Source organism: Leptonychotes weddellii, chromosome 1, assembly GCF_054177405.1.
Source record: "Leptonychotes weddellii isolate Sample4059 chromosome 1, ASM5417740v2, whole genome shotgun sequence".
NCBI lineage: Eukaryota > Metazoa > Chordata > Mammalia > Carnivora > Phocidae > Leptonychotes > Leptonychotes weddellii.
This window is the reverse complement of record NC_138369.1, coordinates 98,079,393-98,104,016: the sequence shown is the minus strand read 5'-3', so window position 1 is coordinate 98,104,016 and position 24,624 is coordinate 98,079,393. Positions and strand designations below refer to the sequence as shown.

The 24,624-nt window shown below is 41.9% G+C and overlaps 1 protein-coding gene across 1 annotated transcript in view; it reads left to right on the top strand.

The window, feature by feature from the left end:
• Positions 1 to 23,776, top strand: part of LOC145723068 (uncharacterized) — a 55,395-nt gene extending 31,619 nt beyond the window's left edge. The window contains exons 4-6 of the mRNA XM_081828741.1: positions 19,938 to 19,996; positions 20,869 to 21,056; positions 21,168 to 23,776. Coding sequence (XP_081684867.1) covers positions 19,938 to 19,996; positions 20,869 to 21,056; positions 21,168 to 21,397 — 477 coding nt within the window. The 3' untranslated portion in view covers positions 21,398 to 23,776. The remainder of the gene's footprint in view (positions 1 to 19,937; positions 19,997 to 20,868; positions 21,057 to 21,167) is intronic.
• The last annotated feature ends 848 nt before the right edge of the window (positions 23,777 to 24,624 follow it).

Below are 24,624 nucleotides of genomic sequence, written 5' to 3'. Positions count from 1 at the left end.
GCCCGATGTGGGCTCGATCCCACAACCCATGAAACCATGACCTGAGCTGAAACCAAGAATTGGACACTTAACCGACTGAGCCATCCAGGCACCCCAAGTTTGAACTATTAAGAGAAGATTAACAGTTTTGGCAAAGAGTTGGAGGAGCATTAAGGATAGGTATAAATCAAAACCTAAGATAATATTGAACTCCAGGGAGGAAAAAAAAGTTGTATAACAAAGGAAACATTACTAGTGCATGCTGCATGCCTTAGCTGGGTATGATATTTACAATAATCACAACAGTGTTAACTTTGAATACTGATTTAACCAAATATTATATCTTTATGTTGGAAGAATGAGGAGAACAAGGGTGCTAAATCTTCATCTTTCATAAGAAGAAGTCAAGAGTTTATATCTAAGTCTGAAAAGAATACGGAAGCATATTATTCAGACACATGGAAGAAAGATCCAGAAGAAGCAGCTTAGCCAGTTGAAAGTGACACTTCCGTGTCTCTGATGAGTAGGGCCATGTGGGAAATGGTAGTCTGTCAGACCACAGGGAATTTTTCTGGTCAACAAATCCCAGACTTTTGTGATTCTTTCTCCCTATTTCACTGGGTTCAGCCAGAGTCCTCCCTTGAGGTTTGCCAAGTGTAAGCTCTAAGGAACACACAAACACACACAATGAACTTCATCTGAACTTTGTTCATCCTTTTTTTCTGAGCCAAAAGTGTCAAAACAAATAGGGGAAGAGCCAGAGCCCACACAGATAGGTGGGGTGTTAGTACAGCAGGTCTAATCCCTGAGCCTCTTGCATCTATGTTTCCTATCGACATGAAGAACTGTGAGTGGCTTCACTAGCCACCCCAAATACCAGCCCAGATTCTCTGATGAACTCTACACCCAAATACATAACCATCTAATGGACATTTATCTATACTTGGCTGTCCTACACGTAACTCAAATTCAACAGGTTCAAACTGAATCAATCATCTTTCTATCTTCTCCAAATCTGCTCTTCTTCTGTGAGCTCTAGGTCAGGGAATGGCATCTCCGTTCACCCAGCTGTTAATTCTAGGAGCCTGCAGCTTCATCTTGACTTCCCCCACCTCTCATCCATCATATCCATCTCCTCCCCCCTATATATATAAATGTTTGAATGAATGAACAACAAATGAACCCATTATTTTTCATACATTGTGAATGCCTATAAACTAGGACCAACACTGTTTTGCCTCTAATGCTTCTTTCCGATTCACTCAGATTTAATGGCCTGTTGTGTGTTTTATATGAAGTGGACACCTCTAATGTACCAGGAACACTCCTTCCTTCAAAGATTACAATCTGTATGGGGAGGCAAAATGTGAATAAGCAAGTTTAAACGTACAGCCACAGATAGCTGAGCAGTGGGTGCAAAGAAGCTACTATGGGATTTGAACTCATAGCCTGAGTATGGGTCTGGTTCAGGGAGGTGTGACTTTCCCAGTCCTGGGTGCAAAGTCCCTAGGGTGGTTTCCAAGCATTTTGCTAACAGTGAAGATGGGAAGATGGGAAGAAAGTGTCATACCAAGTAAGGCTCTTGTTGACAAAAGTCAGCAAAGCACAGATTTGGTTGGTATCCCACAAGCATTCTCATCTTTGCTTTAGTACTTTCACTCTAAAGAATAAAAATAGCAGTTCCTCTGGTGATGAAATCTCACCAGCCTTTCTTTCCTGCCATGAGAGAGGGACCACTGTTTGCCTGCTCTGCTCACTCCATGACTGCAGATGTCAATTGATTTCCCTCATTTGGGTATTTCTTCCCATTGGAACAATGATCAAACCATTTTTATAAAAGACTGTATTTATTTATTTGACACAGATTGAGAGTGAACACACAAGCAGGGGGAGCGGCAGGCAGAGGGAGAAGCAGACTCCCTGCTGAGCCCGATGCAAGGCTCAATCCCAGGACCCTGGGATCATGACCTGAGCCAAAGCCAGATGCTTTACTGACTGAGCCACCCAGGTGCCCCAAATGATCAAACCATTATACAGGAGTAGCTAAGAGAATTTTCACTGCTTTGGGCTCCCTTTGGTGTTTTCTAATTCTGGAACTCTATGTCTTAACTCCTATGTTCTCCTGTGGCATCCCATTCACTGCCAGCCCCACCAATTCACATGAGGGTAGCCCCTTCCATGTTCTAGGAGGAATATCCTAATAGAGCAGAATTCTTGTCTCACTCTGCACTTCAGATTTAGAGGTTCAGACCTATGTGCATCCAGAACAGAGCCTGGCTTAGAGAAGTCCCTGGGTAAGTATTTTTAGATGAATGAAAAATCACAACCTTTCATCTGATGGTCATAAGGCTGTCTTACCACAATATGAGAGTAAACCAGCAGAGCAGCAGTGGAGATGAAGAAAAGCAACAGAATTTAACAGTCTTTAAGGAGACAGAATATACAGGGGAGAGGAGATGGATATGTTGGATGAGAGGTGGGGGAAGTCAAGATGAAGCTGCAGGCTCCTAGAATTAACAGCTGGGTGAACGGAGATGCCATTCCCTGACCTAGAGCTCACAGAAGAAGAGCAGATTTGGAGAAGATAGAAAGATGATTGATTCAGTTTGAACCTGTTGAATTTGAGTTACGTGTAGGACAGCCAAGTATAGATAAATGTCCATTAGATGGTTATGTATTTGGGTGTAGAGTTCATCAGAGAATCTGGGCTGAAGGCAAGGATTTGTACAGTATCAGCACAAAGATGATAACAAAATGAGATGAGAGTGTGTAAAAGGAGAAAAGAAAATAAGGACAAACCCCTGAGGAGCACCCATATTTAAAAGCAAGATTAAAAAGGCGGGGGGGGGGGATCTATAGCATAGATTGAGAGGAAACAGCCAGAGAGGTGGGAGAAAATCCAGGAGTGTGGAGTCACAGAAACAAGAGAGCTAGAGTTGTAGGTGTGGGTGGACACCATTGTCCAGTGATGCTGAGAGATTAAGCAGCATAAAGGTGGAAAAGTATATATTGGACTTAGCAGCAAAGCAGTTGTTTTGAGTTGCATTGCGTCCCCCAAATTCATATGTTGTTTAACCCCTAGTACCTCAGAATTTGACTGTATTTGGAAATAGGATCTTTAAAGAGATAAGTTAAAATGAGGTCATATGGGTAGACTTTAATCCAATATGGCTGTTTTCCTTATAAAAAGATATTAGGACACAGACACACACAGAGGGAAGGCTATGTGAAGACACAGGGAGAAGACAGCCATCTATAAGCCAAGGAGAGAGGTCTCGGAAGAAACTGACCCCTCCAACACCTTGATCTTAGACTGCCAACTTCCAGAACTATGAGAAACTACATTTCTATTGTGTGAGCCACCCTGTCTGTGGTATGTTGTGGTGGCAGCCCTTGCAAACAAACACAGCAGTCATGGTGACTTTGATGAGAGGAGATGCTTTGAGAGTAGCATGAATGGGAGTTCAGGTGGCAGGAACCAAGGAGTGAGCAGGTGTGAGGAAATGTCCAACAATTACAGGAAATGATTTCAAAATTCTGTCTGTGAAGGGAAAGAGCAGGTCTGGGTGATACCTGAAGGAAGCTGTGGGTCAGTGGAGGCGAGTTGACTAGTTAGTTGTTGGATTCGTTAGTTGATTTTAAAGTGATATAACTAGTCATTAATAGCTCTCTAACTAAAGAGTCAGAGCACACTTCAAGAAGGTCAGTTTAACATTCCAAGGCTAGAGTTTAACCAAGACCAAGTTAACACATCCATTTTGGTCAGGTCCCTAGAGCAGCACTCTCCAATAAAGTAGCCACTGGGTGCATGTACTTACTGAAATTTAAAATAATTACAATTGAATAAAATTTAAAATTCAGTTCCTCACTCACACTTGCCACCTTTCGTGTCCAATGGCCGCAAATGGCTAGTGGCTACCATATTAGGCAGCACAGATATCATAGGACATTTCCATCATCATAGAAAAATCAATTGGACAATGCTGCCCCAGAGTTAAATTTTTGTTAAGTGAAGGGCTGGTGCAAACTCCACAGTGTCACATGGTACAGTTTTGATGAATAGGAGAGGGTCAGCAAGAGAATGCATATCATTTCCCATTTCTCCTTCCCCTAGCCCCTGCCAACCACCATTATACTTTCTGTCTTTATGATTTTGACACTCTAAGTACCTTATATAAGTGAAATCCTGCAATATTTGTGTTTTTGTGACTGGCTTATTTCACTTAGCATAATATCCTCAAGGTTCATCCATGTTGTAGCATATTGCAGAATTTCCTTTCATTTTGAAACTGAACAAGATTTCGCTGCATGTATATACCACATTTTGCTTATCCATTCATCCATGGGTGGACACTTGGGTTGTTTCCATGTTTTAGCTATTGTGAATAATGCTGCTATAAATGTGGGTGTACAAATATCTCTTCAATTCTCTGCTTTCAATTATTTTGGGTCTATATGCAAAGTGGAATTGCTGAGTCATACGGTAATTTTATTTTTTGAGGAACCGCTATACTGCTTTCCACAGCTGCTTATCATTTTACATTCCCACCAACAGGAGTTCCAATTTCTCCACATCCTTGCCAGCTCTTTCCTTCTTTCTTTCTTTCTTTCCAATAGTCATCCTAATGACTGTGAGGTGGTCCTACTGGCAGTTTTTTGAATACTCTAGTTTAAATATGTCTACCCAAAACTGACCACAGAGCTGACCAGACCAAGGTCTGTTACCTCAGCTCACGCTATCAGTAGGGCTTGCTGCAGCCCATCAGACTGAAGGGGCCTATTAAACCATCTGGCTGTTCTCCAGCTGGAACATTGGTCTACTTGGGCACTCAGACTAGAACTACACTACCAGCTTTCCTGGGTCTCCAGCTTGCAGATGGCAGCTCTTTTAATGATTCCTCATAAAATTCATGACCTGCTCTCACTGTCCTGACCTCAGGCTGCTCAACATTTTCATCTGATTAGTTTTCTCTTCAAGAATGGGTCTTACCTCTGCCTGGATCATCACCTTAGAAAGGACACCCCTGAGCTCCTATGAAAGGCCCCTTGTGGAGAGCAGAGCAGCCTATCAATGATCCACTGGGGAAGTAGAGCATGGGGCAAGTGGAAGGACATTCCAGACAGACTGGCTTTGTGACATAAAGGGCAGGTCAGAAGGAAGTACCCTAATGTGTTACCCTCACCTTAAAGCTCCATATTCCATTGTTTGTCCCTCCCCACACATCAGAATTTGATATCTTTTGTTTTTCAAGAGAACCAATGCAACAATTTTATTTACTTTTCGATAAATTTAAATCCTTGAGGGGTACAACATTGCAAGGATTCTATGTGCAGTGGCCTTCACAGGAAGGCTGCTTCATGGTTTGGCAAGAACCCTGCCACTGTTCACAGGGCATGAGTTATCTTTTTCCAGATCCCTCTGGTTTGGTTTGGTTTGTCAGCAGGAGTCACTGTGTTGTGCTTTATGCTCATAAGCACATCTCTTGCCCAAGTAGAATTCAGTTTCATGTCAGGCATAAACAAACACCGTCAATTTTAGAAAGAGTTCTCTCTCTGGTTCTGGAGACACTGCCAGCAAAAATAGCCCTGGACCACAGCCTCCCTGACATAGTTACCGCTTTAGAAGTCCTATTCCCAGCAGGCTTCCACAGGCTCCAAGATGATGGACAGAGTAGATTGGATCTCTTTTGATAGCATGAGAATCTCTCTTTAATTAGAGAAGGACAAAGTACTTTTTCAATACAATTGGTCCCTAAATAAACTGTGTTGATTGCTGAATCTAAGACGTAGTGTAGCCCTAAATCTTACTCAGATTCCTTAAAACTACCTTTGATTTGTAGGAGGTTGATATCATATTATTTTGTTGTTACTATTTATTATTTTGTGATGAAAAATTAACACTACAAAAAAGTAATAGTTCCACTAATAATTCTGCCAGAGAAAAATAACTTCACTTCTCCATATTATAGTTTGAAAGAGCATATCATTTTACATTGACATTGCCTCAAAATTCATAATTAATCCCAAAATGATGTAAGTAAAAGTTCTGCAGGTCAGTAAAGAGGAAAAGAGAAATGATTTTCATAAAGTATTAAGATTGCTCAAGGTATGGCCCAAAGCCATGCCCCCTTGGGCTTTGTAGGATCATTTTCTCAGGCAAAGTAGAGTTAGGATTGGAGAGAACTCAAATGGGACAAAAAGCACGTGGGGTAATAGTAGGACATGGGAGTTATGATTTAGGAGGCCTCCTGCCCCTTGAGTCAGTAGTAACAATATTTAGCACTCCTGGGGTGCTTTTGAACCCTAGGAAGCCCTTCAAAGCCCCACCATAGGCCCAGGGCACCAAGTGCCTGAGAAAGGTTATTGCTACAAGCATCATGTAACCTGATGTCCTTCACGCTGATGTACACATTGGGGGGAGGAAGAAACCAATACTGAGCGCCACATGTTACAGTCACACCCTCCTCACTGAACTCCTCACTGTGCCTGTTCCTGTATGTGCACAGCAGGGCAGCCAGAGTGACTCTTTGCAGACCCAGTCTGATTGTGTCACACCTCTGCTTAAACATTCAGGCCTCCCGTCAGTCTTAGAACAAAGACCAAATCCTAATATGGTCTTCAGGATTTGGTATTGACTCTTGCCCACTTCACCATCATCTTCCACTTTTTGCTCCTGCACACTGGTCTCTTGTAAGCTCCTCAAGCATTCCACGAGGGCACTTTCATGCCACAGAGCTCTGTCCAGGCTGTTCCCTGCCTCCCACCCCCACCCACCCTTTGCCTTGGCTCTTGGCTCACACTAGTACTTGAGATCTCAACTTAAAAGTCTGTTCCTCAATAAACTTCCTGCCCCAGACTAGTTTACCTCTCCCAGAACCAAGTATCTTTCCCTCAAGAATTTATCACATATGCGATTATGCAGTCATGTGTGTGATTATTTGAGTAACGTCTTTTTCCTCCTCTTAAGCTGTGATCTCCATAAGGGCAAGGCCCATGTATGTTTTGCTTACCTATTTTTTTCCTAATGCCTGGCAGAGGTACATCATAGACTCTTAATGAATGCTTGATGCATGAACAAATGGTAGAGTGCTACCCCATCCTTGATAAATGTAATATTTGGGTTCACTCCCCAACATTCCAGCACAAGGCATAATGAGCATAGAAACTTTTATCCAAAATCCAGTAAAGGTTTGTTCACACCTTAGTCTCTGGAATTTAAGAGTATATTATTGATTACTTCAATTCGTGCTTCTCCATCCTTCAGAAGAAAGAAAATCATCATAGACTCATGGGATTCAGTTATTTTGACTGGGCATTTTAAACATTAGGCAAATGTTGAACAGTCTAGTTAAGATAACTGAGTTTCCTGGGGCACCTGGGTGGCTCAGTCGTTAAGCGTCTGCCTTCGGCTCAGGTCGTGGTCCCAGGGTCCTGGGATCTAACCCCGCATCGGGCTCCCTGCTCCGCGGGAAGCCTGCTTCTCCCTCTCCCATTCCCCCTGCTTGTGTTCCCTCTCTCGCTGTGTCTCTCTGTCAAATAAATCTTTAAAAAAAAAAAAAGATAACTGAGCTTCCTAATTTTTTTCTACTGTTAGAGATCCTCTTCATGCCCCAGAAGTCTAGTGGAATACCACTTGAATCTTTATTCACCCTAATAGACAAAGAAATATCTCCTTGCTTTTCATGTGCTATCCCTTTGAGTGATTGTCTAGGAAATGAAGATCAACCATGTGTGGCTCTGGTGCATTCCTCATTCTTCAGAGCTCTCTGTGTAGCTGATGGATACCAAGTTCCCTCTTCCCTGAAATAAATTTTTTTTAAAGATTTTATTTATTTATTTGAGAGAGAGAATGAGATAGAGAGAGCATGAGAGGGGGGAGGGTCAGAGGGAGAAGCAGACTCCCTGCTGAGCAGGGAGCCTGACGCAGGACTTGATCCCAGGACTCCGGGATCATGACCTGAGCCGAAGGCAGTTGCCCAACCAACTGAGCCACCCAGGCGCCCCCTCTTCCCTGAAATAAACCACTCCCATTTCTAGCTAATTTATCTAGAGTGGTTTTTCTCTCAACTGCTGTGGAGCTGTCAAGGAAAAGAAAACGTTGTTTGAAAAGAATAGCAAGAGGGGCGCCTGGGTGGCTCAGCCGTTAAGCATCTGCCTTCGGCTTAGGTCATGATCCCAGGGTCCTGGGATCGAGCCCCGCATCGGGCTCTCTGCTCAGCGGGAAGCCTGCTTCTCCCTCTCCCACTCCCCCTGCTTGTGTTCCTTCTCTCACTGTGTCTCTGTCAAATAAATAAAATCTTTAAAAGAAAAGAAAAGAAAAGAAAGGAATAGCAAGAATAAACCGGCCCTGCCAGGGATTAGATACGTTATAAGACTGTGATAACTGTGACAGGTGCCAGGACTTCTGTGTCAGTAGCTGTGGTCCTCTGAGCACCAGACTAACTAGCAAGAATGGGAAATCCATAATGTAAATCCTGCACAGTGCCTGTTCAAGGCTATAATCCACTGTGGCTTCTGAGAAGTAGTTCTTCACTTGACCCACTTGAGGCTGCTTCTAGGCCAAGGCCCCCATGTAAGGATCACAGTCACAGTTTAAGGGGGCCTGGTTTCCCCTGACTTCTGTGGCCTCTCGCCTCTTCTGGCCACTACCTCTTTCATTCCCTGAGCCAAAGCCTTCATTTCTTCTCTTCCCTCACATTATCTGTGGTTGGCCTATTATTGGGAAGACTCTCAATCGGCCTATCAGTGCTGAGCCCCAGTTACTAGCAACTGACATCACCATGTCAGTCCTCAAGGGCTGGTGGGGCTCATTCTTCATCAAACCCAATAGTCTAATCTTCACTCCAAGGAACGAAGAGAAATGTTGCCTCTCAGCCCTGGAGAAAGTTGCCCTCACACCCAGAATGGACCAAGCAGCTCTTTACCATCCAGAAAGGAAAAAAACAGTAAAATTTGAGTATTTGTTTAAGGATAAAGTTTATATCCTGCTCTTCAGGCCATAATCCATTTAATACTCATAAATATCTCTAACATATCCACACACACAAAAAAGGTGATCACATTCATTATTTTTAAGAACTCCCCATAGAAAGAACACTTGTTATTTGTATTTTGTTTAATGCTGAATTTATTAAAGCCTACAAGCTTAATAAACAAAATTTTTTTTTAAAGATTTTATTTATTTATTTGACAGAGAGAGAGACACAGTGAGAGGGAACACAAGCAGGGGGAGTGGGAGAGGGAGAAGCAGGCTCCCCGCAGAGCAGGGAGCCCGATGCGGGACTCGATCCCAGGACCCTGTGATCATGACCTGAGCTGAAGGCAGTCGCTTAACCAACTGAGCCACCCAGGCGCCCTTAATAAACAAAACTTTGAAAATCAAATTTTCTCATACATTTGAGCATTGATTATTTACTTAAATTACCTCATTTAAGCTACAATGAAATTTTAGCATAACTAATTTCTGAGCAGTTCAAACACAAACATGACTACAAAAGCCTTAAAACTGTTTTAAAATATCAACCCAACTTATTTCCTAAGCATTTCTATACTTCTTATGCCTTCTCAAGTTTGTACAAAACGCAGTATTACTTATTTCGATACCTTCCGAGTATTATGCAATATTCCAGGTCAAAAGAAAAGACTGGCAGAATCACTCAGCGTCCAGCTGGGAAAACCAAACCCACCCGGGGTATTTCAGACATTGGAAATTGAACACAGAGATTGGCAGCAGCGTGAGCACACCATTACCTTCAAGCCACTGGAAGAGCAAGAGGAGAGTGGGGTTACCAGGGTGCACAAACATTGCACGTGCAAGGCTGCTGAGCACTGAAGCTGTCACCACTGCTTTGAAGGAAATTCCAAGTCCATTCTCCCCCCAACACATCAGTGCTAGAGCTGAACCCAGCGGTGTTCTTCACCCTCTCTCCTCACAGTCAGTAACAAGCATACATCCATATCCAGTATTGGTAAGGAAATGCAGCCAAGAGGAGAAATAGAAAGCCCAAATGTATTACTGTTCTCCTATTTATAACTATCAACACAAAATTAAACATGCATGATTGTATTCACTCTTCTACTATAACTTCCTCTTTTACAAATCTCACTTTTTACAAATTCAACAATTCCAACTAACTGTAATTACCATTTTCTTTGTGATACTCGTACTGCCAAAGTACCCCTCTAGGTCAGCCTCTGTGTTCTTTCAGCACAGCTCCTCAAGTCCTGGAAATTATTCTTATTTTGCTCCAGATCAATCCTGAGGATTTTGCAGGCCAACACAAGGAATCAGCTACCCTCTGGGGGTCCTGGATCCTCAGAGAGATCAATTCTGGACAGAAAAGCTGCATAAGACAGTGAGTGTCGGAAAAGTACCCCCGCTACTATTCTCCACCATTAGCACTAGAGGGAAGTGTCTTAAAGACTTGTACTTGCAATAATGCTCAAATCGAGCATATCATACTGTTGTAACCTATTTTTCTTAGAGTTTGAGATTTCATTCACCACCAAAACTGTTTTTTCTTTTCTACTCTTTGTTTCTTTAAGGCAGCTGAGGCTGGGAGAGCTTATGTAATGTGTCCAGGATGAGGACATCAGTAACAGCAGATGCTATTTCAAACCTGGTCTAATCCCAAGCTCGTATTCTCTCCATTACACAGTACTTTGTGAAATGGAAGCTACAGTTCTGGTCATTTATTAATTTACTCTATGAATTGGTCCTCCCTTATAGCTTAGAACTTGTCTTTCCTTCTCCATCCTCTGTCATGTGGTTATAGGGTGATCTAAGTATGTCTTGTCCGTTCTGGACATTCTGGTAATGATCAAGGGAAGAAAAGCTCCTGTAATTGCATCAAAGTGAGAAAGAATTATTTTAAGAATTATTTTTATACCTTCAAGAACTATTCTTTCAAGGCAATCGTATTACCTTACATTTCAAGGTCAAGGTCAGCATAAAGAGTAAAGTACAACAAAAGAAATTCTCTGAACAATGCAAGCCAGCAGAGCTACAGTAAATGAGAATTCCAATCTTGCTGAGCTCTAAAATTAAGAATAAAAGATTTGCTCTTTCCTCACAGAATTGGCATGAGGATCAAGTAAGAGCCAATTTAAAGTATTTGTCATAGAGCAAATGCTCAAAAATGTTGATCATTCATAGTATTACTTCTTTCTGAAACAGCCAGTTCTATGGATCACCTACCATGTGTATTCTGATGCAAACTGGGGGTTAGTGTAAACAAACAATCCTGCCTGTCAAACAATAAAAATAATTTTTTGAAGATTAATTTTATTGACAAAAATGTTGATAAAAGTCACAAGGTGCTGTTTTGAGTTAGAGGAAGAAGATGGGCTGGCAGAGGATGGGGTAAGTCAGCTCAGAGAAATGGGATACACATGGCATGCTTCAGTGGAGAGCTTCTACCCATCTTTCACAACCTGAGAAAACTAAATGAGTCCAAAAGTAACTGAGTTCAGAACTATGATCGAGTAAGGTAAACTAAATATACATCTTATTAGTTGAATGGTCTAAGTATTTAAGATGACTTGTCTTCATCAAGAAATCAAAGGGCTATCTGTTTTTAGCATATAAAAAAAGACTTTACCTCACCCCAATCCTACTTCTTCCAAATACAGCACATTTATTTACTGTGGTTTCTTCATTCAGAGTGATTATACCCCCAAATTGGGATCTACTGAAGTCTTCAATGGCCTTCCATCTGTGGGGTTGCAAATAAACTGCAATCAGCTCAGTAGGATGTGGTAATGCCATAGTAGAGAAAATTGAACAGTCCCTGCTCCACATATTATAAAAATCTACTTAAAAAAAAAATACTGTCCTTTTTCCATTGGATAGCTTTTCCTGCTTTGTCAAAGATTAGTTGACCACAGAGCTGAGGGTCCATTTCTGGGCTCTCTATTCTGTTCCCTTGATCTATGTGTCTGTTTTTGTGCCAGTACCATGCTGTCTTGATGATGACAGCTTTGTAATAGAGCTGGAAGTCTGGAATTGTGATGCCACCACCTTTGGTTTTCTTTTTCAACATTTTTCTGACTATTCGGGGTCTTTTCCAGTTCCATGCAAATTATAGGATTATTTGTTCCAGCTCTGTGAAAAATGTCGATGGTATTTTGATAGGGATTGCATTGAATGTGTAGATTTCTCTGGGTAGAATAGATATTTTCACAATATTTATTCTTTCAATCATGAGCATGAAATGTTTTTCTATCTCTTTGTATCTTCCTCAATTTCCTTCATAAGTGTTCTATAGTTTTTAAGAGTACAGATCCTTTACCATTTTTGGCTAGGTTTATTCCTAGGTATCTTATGGGTTTTGGTGCAATGTAAATGGGATCGATTCCTTAATTTCTCTTTCTTCTGTCTCATTGTTAATGTATAGAAATTCAACTGATTTCTATGCATTCATTTTGTATCTTGCCATATTGCTGAATTCCTATATGAGTTCTAGCAATTTAGGGGTGGAGTCTTGTGGGTTTTCCACATAAAGTATCATGTCATCTGTGAAGAGTGAGAGTTTGACTAATATTCGACAAAGCAGGAAAGAATATCCAATGGGAAAAGGACAGTTTCTTCAATAAATGGTGCTGGGAAAATTGGACAGCCATATGTAGAAGAATGAAACTGGGCCATTTTCTTATGCTATACACAAAGATAAACTCAAAATGGATGAAAGACCTCAATGTGAGACAGGAATCCATCAAAATCCTGGAGAACACAGCCAGCAACCTCTTCGATGTTGGCTGCAGCAACTTCTTGCTAGACACATCTCCAAAGGCAAGGGAAACAAAGGCAAAAATGAACTATTGGGACTTCATCAAGATAAAAAGCTTCTGCACAGCAAAGGAAACAGTCAACAAAACTAAAAGGAAACCTACAGAATGGGAGGATATTTGCAAATGACATTGCAGATAAAGGGCTAGTATCCAAGATCTATAAAGAACTTCTCAAACTCAACACGCAAAAAACAAATAAGAAATGGGTAAAAGACACAAACACAGATTTCTCCAAGTAAGACATACAAACGGCCAACAGACACATGAAAAAATGCTCCACATCACTTGGCATCAGGGAAATACAAATCTAAACCACAATGACATACCACCTCACACCAGTCAGAATGGCCAAAATTAACAAGTCAGGAAATGACAGATGTTGGTGAGGATGCAGAGAAAGGGGAACCCTCCTACACTGTTGGTGGGAATGCAAGCTGGTGCAGCCACTCTGGGAAACAGTATGGAGGTTCCTCAAGAAGTTAAAAATAGAGCTACCCGACGATCCAGCAATTGTACTACTAGGTATTTACCCCAAATATACAAATGTAGTGATCCAAAGGGGCACCTGCACCCCAATGTTCATAGCAGCAATGTCCACAATAGCCAAACTGTGGAAAGAGCCAGGTAGTATCTTTATAATCGTTATTCTGAACTCTAGTTCTGACATCTTACTTATATCCGTACTGTTTAGGTCCCTGACAGTCAGTACTGCCTCTTGTTCTCTTTTTTGAGGTGAGTTTTTCAGTCTTGTTATTCTTGCAGAAAGTGGTTGCTTTTCTATTTGTAGAATTGCAGCAATTCTTTTTTTAGATCTCCGGTTGAGTTCACAAGTGTTCAGAGTGATTTTATAGCTATCTAGCTAAATTCGTGGGACCAGACAAAACTAAGGTCTTCTACTCCTCCACCATCTTGGACTCTTCTGGTATAGGAATTTTTTAAATTTCATTAAAGAATACTATGAACAATATGACATTAAATCATTAGGATGTAATAGACAATTTTCTAGAAAAATATAAAAAACCAAACTTGACTCAAGGAGAATAAAAAACCTGAAAAGATCTTTACGCATTTAAAAACAAGTTGAATCAGTAATTTAAAAAAAATCAGGGATACCTGGGTGGCTCAGTTGGTTGAGCGTCTGCCTTCGGTTCAAGTCATGATCTCAGGGTCCTGGGATTGAGTCCCACTTTGGGCTCCCTGCTCAGTGGGGAGCCTGCTTCTCCCTCTGCCTGCTGCTCCCCCTGCTTGTGCTCTCTCTCTCTGACAAATAAATACATAAAATCTTAAAAAAGTAAAAATAAATCAACTCCTGAAAATAACAATCCTTCAAAATGGCAGAGCTACTTTGGATGTTAGTTTGGTGGTTACTTACAAAGCTATAAACATACTCATATGATCCAGCAGTCATGCTTCTTGGTATTTAACCAAAGGAGCTGAAAACTTTTAGCTACACAAAAATATGTTCATGGCTGTTTATAGTGGTTTTATTTATTATTACCAAAACTTGGAAGCAATTATTAAAACTTGGTAGGCAAATGGATAAATAAAATGGTGCATCCAGATATGAAAAGTCATGGAAAAAATTTAAATGCATATTACTAACGAAAGAAGCCAATCTGAAAAGGCTACATACTGTACAATTCCAACCATATGACATTCTGGAAAGGGCAAAACTAAGGAGACAGTAAAAATATCAGTGATTGCCAGGGGCTAGGGATAGGAGGTGTTGAACAGGCAGATCACAGAGGATTTTTAGAGCAGTGAAACTGTTCTGTATAATACTATAATGGTGCATACATGTTATCATACATTTATCAAAACCCATAAGGCAATGTAGGACAACACAAGTGAATCCTAATGTAAACTATGGACTTTGGGTGATAATGATGTGCTCATGTAGGTTCATCACTTGTAACAAATGTACCATTCTGATGTGGGATGTTGATAGTTGTGGGGGGGGTGCTAGGGGTTTGCAGGGAGAGACAATAGGGGAACTTTCTGTTCTTTCTGCTCAATTTTGAGGTCAACCTAAAACTGCTCTTAAAAAAAAAATAGTCTATTTAAAATGAAAGAAAAAAAGGAACAGTCTTTGACGGTTTCACAATTGTTTCATCAAACTTTTGAAGAGAGGTAACAAAAATTTAAATAAAACATTAGCAAACTAAATCCAGCAATGTATTGAAACTTACACACACACACACACACACACACACACACACACACACACACACGTAAGGCTTATTTCCAGAGTGAAACAATGGTTTAACTACAGAAAATCTATCAATGTAGGAGACAGCCTAATAAAGAAAAATAAATAATTTAAAAAGAGAAAATATATAAATATTTCAATAGATCTAAAAAAACTCATTTAACAACTTTAAAGCCCATTAATGATCAGAAAATAAACTGTTAGCAAAGTAGGAATAGAAGGGAAATCATGGGTCACCTGGGTGACTCAGTCATTAAGCGTCTGCCTTCGGCTCAGGTCATGATCCCAGGGTCCTGGGATCGAGCCCCGCATCGGGCTCCCTGCTCAGTGGGAAGCCTGCTTCTCCCTCTCCCACTCCCCCTGTTTGTGTTCCCTCTCTTGCTCTGTCTCTCTGTGTCAAACAAATAAATTAAAAATCTTAAAAAAAAAAGAAGAGAAACTCATGACCCCACAAAAGATGTCCTCTAAAAAATAATAGCAAACATTATACTTAAGAATGAAATATTAGAAGCATTTCCTCACAATCAAGAAAAACTCAAGGATTTTCCAATATTATCACTTCTATTTCACGCAAGGTTTTAGCCAACACAAGAAGCCCAGAGGTGAATATAAAATGTATAAGGAATGGAAAGGAAGAAACAACCTTGCCATTAATTGTAGACAATATATTGTTTATGTATGTATCTGTCTTCTGTTTCTAGATAACAAATTACCACAAATTTAGCAGCTTCAAACAGCACACATTTATTATTTCACAGTTCTGTCGGTCAGAACTCTGTTCTCTGCTCAGGATGGAAGGAGGCAGAAATCAAAGTGGGGCTCTGCTTCTGTTCTCAGCTGGACCACAGGGTCCTTTTTCAAGCTCACATGGTTGTTGGCAGGATTCAGTTCCTTGTAATTGTAGGACTGAGGTTTCTGTTTCCTTGATGGCTATCATCTGAAAGCTGCTCTCAGCTCCCTGAAGCTGGCCACATTCCCTTGCTACATGGTTCCCACTGTGACAGCATACTTATTTAAAGCCACCAGGAGAATCTCTCCTTTCTGTGGACTATGTCTGAGTCTTATATGATATAACGTAATAATGGGAGTGACTATCCCATCACCTTTGTCATACAAAATAACCCAACCAAGGGAGTGACCATTCTATCATATTCTCAGGTCCTGCCCACACTCAGGGGAGGGGATTAGATGGGGTGTGTACACCAGAAGGTAAAAATCTTGGGGGCCTTCTTAGAGTTTTGCCTACCACAACATGGTAAATCCAAGAGATTTTTTAAAACTATTATAAGAAATGTGACAGTTTAACAGGTTGCTAAATACACAATCAACAGACAAAAAGCCAAAGTATTTAGACCAGAATCAACTAATAAAAATGTAATAGAAAACAAGATTTCAGTATTAATACAAAATAAAACCACCAGGTACCTAACTAGGAAAAAACAAAACCAAACTAAAAACAAAAGCAGTTCAAGATCTAGGGAAGACTCTCAAACTATAATGAAGGACTTGAGAGGAAACCTGAGCATGTGGCCCTATTTACCACAATCACAAATGGTTAAAGTTAATATCTTAAATAAGTCAGTTCTCTCCAAATTAATAAATGCAGTGCAATTTAAACAAAACCCCAACAGACTTATTTTCATTGAACTTGTCAAGTTCATCCTCAAAGTAATAGTGAGGAATAGAAAAATTACAGCTAAGAAAAAACTGAGGAAGGAGAAGGAGACTCATGTTTCTGGATAATGTGACTGACTATGAAGCTAGAAACTCTAAAATAATGAGTGCCAAGTATTGGCCCAGACAAACAGAGCAAGGAACACATCTAGATGCAGGTCCTCACACATATGAAAACGCCATTTATGACAGAGGTGGCATTACAGTTTAGACCATTAAATGATACTGGGACAACTGGCTGTTGATTTGGAAAGAAAATCACTTTCACACGCATATTCAAAATTATGTATAATGGAGACTCAATATGGAAAACAACATCTTAATATCTTTATAAGAAAATAAGAGATAATTTTTATGACATTGAGATAATTTTTATGACATTTCCTGAATAGGATATAAAAGCATAAACCATGAAAGAAAATTTTGATTACATTGAAATGTAAAACATGGGACACCTGGGTGGCTCAACGGGTTAAGTGTCTGCCTTCGGCTCAGGTCATGATCTCAGGGTCCTGGGATTGAGCCCCGCATCGGGCTCCCTGCTCAGTGGGGAGTCTGCTTCTCCCTCTCCCTCTGCTGCTCCCCCTGTTTGTGCTCTCTTTCTCTCTGACAAATAAATAAAATCTTTTTTAAAAATAAAATAAAATGTAAAACATATGTAGAACAAAAGTCAATACACATAAAGTGAAAAAAAACAATGCACAGACTGAGAGAAGATATGTTATAGGCATATAATTGACTACATCAACAGGGTCCCCCACTCTCTTGCTTCCTTTGGGTTTATCAGTGAAGAGCTCAATAGACTGGAGGCAGGCAAACGTTACAAAGCCAGAGCATCTCCCAGTATCCATGGATGTCCCCATAACTGTGACTGTCAACCAAAGACCACAGCTCCTGAAAGAGCCCTCTCCACATAGCCTCACTGTCTCCAGGTTCCTTCTCTGTCCCGTCAGCCTAGGGGTACAATACCCCCCATATTAATAGCCCTTATGGTTTCCCTAAGTCCTGCCCACACTTTTATTATACTCGCTTCTAATTGCTCAACTTAAGTTTGCCATCTGCTCTCTTCCTGGACACTGACTGGTATACCTAGTACAAATTCTGCTTCTTTTTTTTAAAAAAGATTTTATTTATTTGACAGAGACACAGCGAGGGAGGGAACACAATCAGGGGAAGTGGGAGAGGGAGAAGCAGGCTTCCCGAGGAGCAGGGAGCCCAATGCGGGGCTTGATCCCAGGACCCTGGGATCATGACCTGAGCCAAAGGCAGATGCTTAACAACTGAGCCACCCAGGGGCCCCACAAATTCTGTTTATAACCTATTAGGCAAGTTACTTAACCTGTCTGACTCCAATTACTTCATCTATAAATGGTCCTACCATGGGAATTAATTCAAATGATCTACATAAACTCCTCAGTGCAGTTTTCAGCATGATGAGCAGTCAATAAATTGTTACTATTATTATCATGATGATGGTAGTTATTATTATTGTTTCTAGTATTTCTTCTTTGCCACCTAGTGATCTGAGTATCAACTAAGCATAGCTGGGCAAAAACACCAAAGCTGAACCTACACAGAGGAGCTAAAACATAATTTGCTATCAGGCTTAGAGAACATCTCAGGATTTTCCTAAAGTCACTGTTGTACTAGTAAATGGGATGCACTCTTTATCAAGTGGAATTACAGAGAGCTGTCTTCTGTCCACCTACGATGAATGGGCCAGTCCAGTTCATCTCCCGCCTTCATTATCTGCAAGACCAGTCGGCACCAATCACTCACATTCCACAGACACCTGCAGGTATGTCAGCCCAGCAGTCAGGGATGCTCTTGCAAATGCAGGTCTCCATAAACAGCAGCCAACACAAACCAGTGGTGGGGGCTGGCCAGCGCCCACTCCTGCACCTGTGTGCACCTGTCCCAGCTATAGACCTCATGGGTCAGTTCTGCCAATCAGTTACCATGAAGGTCCTTACATACCTAAAGACATTCATGACCAGGGAGATGGTCTCCATTTCAATTCAATTTTATATACATATTTGAAAAATACTACAAGTTACAACACAGAATAAATGCTTTAATTGGTATGACATACTGAACTATTTAAAGAAAATTATGCAATGGGAAATGTGGGAAAACAGCATGCTTAACACTTGGTTACCTGTCTCATGGAGGAGGATAGGGAGTTTTAAACTATAGGTATTTGTAAATCATGTATATCTGTTTCATTTTATTTTTATAGGATATTTATTCTCTCCCCCCCCATTATATTTGCATAGGGTCTAAGACCTGTTAGAGTGTTAGAGCCATAGAACATGTGAGGGATAAGGAAGGGGACCTTTCTAGGGTGATGGACACGATCTGTAATCTGATCAGGATGCTGGCTACATGGATCTCTACATTTGTCAAAACTCATGGACCTACACACTTAAGATCTGGGCATTTCTCTGTCGGTATTAACTCAGTTTTAATTGACATTACAGGAACATGTAGAGGAATAAAAAAGTTAAAACACGAACTCTAAAAGGTTACACTTGAAGGTATATCCCACCAGTTTCTTTATGATGGAATAAAATCTTGAAGTTTGATAAATAGTCGAAGGTGAGAGGAGTGACTCAGAGACCTCAGAGTGGCAAAGGGAGTCAACTGAAGATTAGGCCTTTGCTGGGAGTATACCGCCCACATAATTACAGGGTCAACGCCTCAATTATCTGTGCTCATTCAGAGTGGAGTTGACCCGATGACACCCTATGCTTTCTGGAAAAGGCTTCAACCCCTAAAGGATCCCAATTTTTCATGAACATGTGCTCAAAAGCCTCTAGGGTTACCCCTGAGAGCCCAAACACAATTCTATCTATTCCTAGGTGGCTGGACAGGAAAACTATAAATTATTGACTGACAGATCCTCAAGGTTCTTAAACATTTGAATCAACAATTCGGATGAGGGCATAGAAGATGCATTTACCAAATGTTCAGAAGCCACACACAGGGGTGAGACCAGTAAGATGCGCCACAGGCTCACAATTCACATCACCTAAACAGGAGCATTGACTGGGCCCAAGCCAAAAAGTTAAACTAGAATAAATTAAAAAGTAAACTGCCATTAGGTCCAGAAGCCAATTGCCAAATCCAGGGTGGGAGTGGGGAACCTGATTTGACAGAAGAAAGCCCTGTGGTTTTCACTGATCACACGTGCAGTTCTATGTCAATGGTGGGTACAGTTGGTGAAAAATTGAACACATTGACAGGTCCACTAAACTCAACGTTGATTATCTCCTTTGGTTTACAGGTGCTGCATTTTAAAAATGACATTGACAAACTGGAGTGTCTTCCAGAGAGGGGGATCAGGTAGAAGTAGGCACCTCATTTTACCACAAACATTCTAGGAAATGCATTGTTTAGGCTGAAAAGGAGTAAAGAGTACAGGGTAGGTGACCAACCATCTTGGTTTGCCTGGGGCTGAGGGGATTTTCAGACACAGAACTTTCAGGTTTAAAACCTGTGCAGACTCTCTGCCTGGCTTGCAGATGGCCACCTTCTCACTGTGTCCTCACATGGTGGAGAGAAGGAGCATGCTCCGGTCTGTCTTCTGCTTATAAAGATACCATTCCATCATGGAGAATAGTGTCACCCTCATAACTTCATCTAAACCTGATTATCTTCCAAAAGCTCCACCTCCAAATATCATCACATTGGGGATTAAGGCTTCAACGTATAATTGGGGGTTAGGAGAGAGACAGAAGCGTCAGTCCATAACAGAGAGATACAAGCTATGGGAACCAGGGTCATGAACCTCGAGACCCAACTCCAGACACTGAAGGCAGAGGCCTTGGGACCAGAGTTGGAGGGGTCAAGAGTCGTGATGAGGCGTGGGGAGGTCAGACAGGCCCGGCGCAGAATCCCAGCTCCACCACTTGCTGACTGTGTTATTTGGGCTCGTTACTAAAACCCTCTGAGCCTCAGGATTTGTCATCTGCAAAATGACCTGTCTAGAGCATGGCATTGTTCCCAACCTAGAGTAAGTCCTCGGAGAAGGTGGTTAACACTTGTCACCATCACCATCATCAGTGCCAGGGAGCATTCTCTTGTACCCGCCCCCCGCAATGGCTTCTCTTCTTTCCCAGACCTCATGCTTCCTGAGGCAGGCAGAGCCCTCACAAGTAACAAAAACCTGACAGAGAGAGGCTCTGTCTAGTCAGAGGTTTGTTTTCTCACATAAGAGAGTCTGGAGTCCTGCAGCTGCTCAGGGACCTGCTCAGGGACCCCGTTCAAGAGGCACCTCCTTCTCGCTCCTGCTCCGGCTTCCTCGGTGCATATCGGCGCATAGCGTCTGCTCTGGCAGAGCGGCTGCTGTACCTCCAGGCCTACCATCTGCATTCCAGAAAGAAGAAAAAGAAAGGGCTGAAGGGTAAGGGCCCGTAAGAACACCCTGGCTGAGCCAAACCCCGCCTTGTTTAAATTTTACTTTTTTTAAAATTTAAATTCAATTAATTAACATACAACATTTTATTGGTTTCAGAGGCAGAGGTCAGTGATTCATCAGCTGCATACAACACCCAGGGCTCATCACATCACGTGCCCTCCCCAATGTCCATCACCCAACCACCCCATCCCCCTCCCCCCTCCCCTCCAGCAACGCTCAGTTTGTTTCCTGTGATGAAGAGTCTCTTACGGTTTGTCTCCCTCTCTGGTTTCGTCTTGTTTCATTTTTTCCTCTCTTCCCCTATGATCTTCTGTTTTGTTTCTTAAACTCCACATATGAATGAGATCATATGATAATTGTCTTTCTCTGATAAGCCAAAGCCATTCTCAGAAGCCATGTGTGGAAACTCCTTGGATGTCATTGGCCAGCATCAGGTCCCACAGCTACCCCAGCTGCAAGGCCACCGGCGCAGTATTTGGTGGACACACAGCCACTCTGAACAACACTGGGGTTCAGTTAGTAAGGAAGAAAAGGAGAATGGATATTGGGCAGGCAGAGAGCAGCGTAACCCCCCCGCCCCCGCCAGCTAGCTCCTTTGGGCTATGCATTCGTCACCTTCCCACCTCACTTCTCCTTGGGAAACTGAAAAAACCACCAGCCCTAACAGCACAGCCTGAGTGTGCAGCCCCCAAACAGGAGGGCACGAGGACATCCGGAAGAGAGGGAGTGTGGGCTGTAGTGCTGTGTTCTGGCAAGGAGCTCTGTGCCTCCCAAAGCAGAGGTGGTCACAGTTAACACTAGGCCCTGGGATTTTCCTTTAAGAAAAGTAGCAGTTGGACAGTTGGACATGGAAAAAGGATTAGGTAAGTCTTTTTTTTTCCTCAAGACTTTGGTGGCATTGGCATAGCAATTAAGAAGAATGTTCTACCAGGACCCTCTGTTCTAAAAACAAAAAACAAAATGATTGAAGAGTGGGCCAAGAGGAAGCAGCCTTGTGCAGAGTGGGTAATATTATATGGCTTGTACTGCGATTAAGAAATACAAAAGAAAATGCAAAAGAGCTAGTCCTGGTTAGATGATTCACAATTCTGACTCTCTTGCTCACTGCCTGCCCATGCCTGGAAGATGCCAATGGGTGTACCTACATTAACAAGGTTACCTTTTGGCATCTCCCACGCAGGCACCCAGAGACGAGATGTATACAAAGGCGGTTCTCCATTATGCCAACTGCAACTTCCTGAACCACTGGTGTTTGATGTCTGATCCCTGGGCTGGTACCAGCAGCATCCGAGTCCCCTGGGAACTGGTCAGAAATGCAAAGGCTCAGGCCCATCCCAGGTCTACTGGGATTCTGAGACATACACAGGTTTGAGACCCACTAGCCTAAGTCATTGTCCCATAGCAGGGGATGTATTCAATAAGAACAATCAGTCTATGGTTTTCTAACACATTTTGTAAGAAACTCATTAAAATCAGTAAGAAGTTAAATCAGGACTCTGAACTATCTAATCAATTCAGAGAGTTTAGGGTAGAGAAGAATGAGGGAAACCCTCCACAGACCTGTAATTAAATTTGTATTTCTTAATTTTTTTTATTATTCTAATCACAGCATCTCTTTATATCTGTCTTGAAAGTTGTAGTAAGAAGTGATTTATTTACAAAAATTGCTCTCATTAGAGTTTTGGCACCAGGTATAGGGATAAAAATGTACTGAAAAGTTTTGCATATTCCTGTCATTGTTATAGCCTTACTTAGTGAGACAGGCCCCAATTTTAAGATCATATCTATTATGGGCTGAATCGTGTCCCCCAAAATTCATGTTGAAGTCCTAACCCCTAGTACTTCTGACCATATTTGGAGATAGGACCTTTAAGGAGGTAATGAGGTAAAATGAAGTCATTAGGGTAGGCCCTCCTAATCCACTATGACTGGTGTCCCTATAAAAAGAGGTGATTAGGACACAGACACACAGAGAGAGAAGACCACGTGGAGACACAGAGAGGGCAGCCATCTGCAAACCAAGGAGAGAGGCCTCAGATGAAACCAACCCTGCCAATACCTTAATCTCAGACTTCTAGCCTCCAGAACTGTGAGACAATGAACTTCTGCTGTTTAATCCACCCAGTCTGTAGTAGCTTGTGATGGCAGCGCTAGCAGACGAAAATGACATACAAAAAGACTTAGGACTAAGTAGGGCCTTGCCTGATAATTACTGTTGTGGTAGACATTCATTACTGTTCCAGATATCTCCAGCTTGCCACCTCCCGGGGAACATAATGTTATTGTACCTCTCCACCCCCTGAAGAAGTTAGGCACGGCCACGTGACATGCTTCGGCCAATGAAATGTGACGGGAACTTTAACAGCCTGAGCACACTCCCCCTTGCTCCTTTTCCCCCTCAGCCGCCGCAAGAAGCCCTGCCCCCGAAGAGGCTGTTCCCTCAGCCTGCTCCCTGGAACGAGGGATACAGGCATAGCCTCCAGCCAAACCTTAACGGACTTGTAGTGAGAGCAACAAAATAAACCTTTGCTGTTTTAAGTCCTGAGATTTAAGCCTCGTTCACTATTGCAGCATATCCTAGCCTATCCTGACTGCTACATCAGTCTAAAACGTGCGTCATCTCACTTACCAAATCCCAAACATCCGATTGTCTCATTTAATTCAGATAATAGGCATAAAAATTAAACTGTGAATCTTTTTTTGGTTTGGATTTTTAAAAATCCAAAAATAGCTGAGAAATACACAAATAAAATGTAAATTAAATAAAAGAGAAGTACTGAAAATAAGATAAAATATCAGGTAATAAGTCTATCTATGATAGCTGCATGCTGGTGAGAGAGAACGGGGCTTCTTGGAGAAGATGGGACAGTAGCACTGAGACTAGTCCAAAGATAGGACAATCCAGCAAGCCTCTCTGCCTTGGGTAGGCACAGCTAAAGGAGAATATAACCACAGTGTTCCAAACTGGCTCTTCTTTCTGATTATCATCCAGTTCAACCGAAACCCAGCACCTCACCCAGAGGAGACCGAAGCCAGTTAGGACGGCTGAGCTGAGCTAGAACTCTTTCCTCTTGCCTCTCAGACCAGAGCCCTTTGCACTCTTCTGTACTTGTTAGTTCTTTAAGAATCAAAAGATAGAATTTCATATCAGCCTACACTAGTACCTCCTTATCCTAAAGTCTGATCATATTTGTTATTTACCAGTGAAGAGAAAATCATTTTATACACTAGCATTTATTTCCAAAAAATAACGTTCATACAATCTTACTCACCTTGTGCATTGTGCATTCTTTTCAGCCTACGTGTGTGGGAACTTCTGGGGCACCTCTAAGAACAAAATGCCTGTTTCTGGGCTTCAAGGTCTCCCACCTTTATTCCTTTACCTGAGGGAGCCTCTGGCACCACGCCAGCCAGTTCACTGCTGTCCTGTGCTTGGCCCTCCCTACAGTTCATTCATTCAGGCCACCCCTCCTGCCTTGATATTCTCACAACTTGCTGACACTTCTAAACCCACCACAAATGCAGCTTTTCTTGAATAACTGCCCAACCTGAA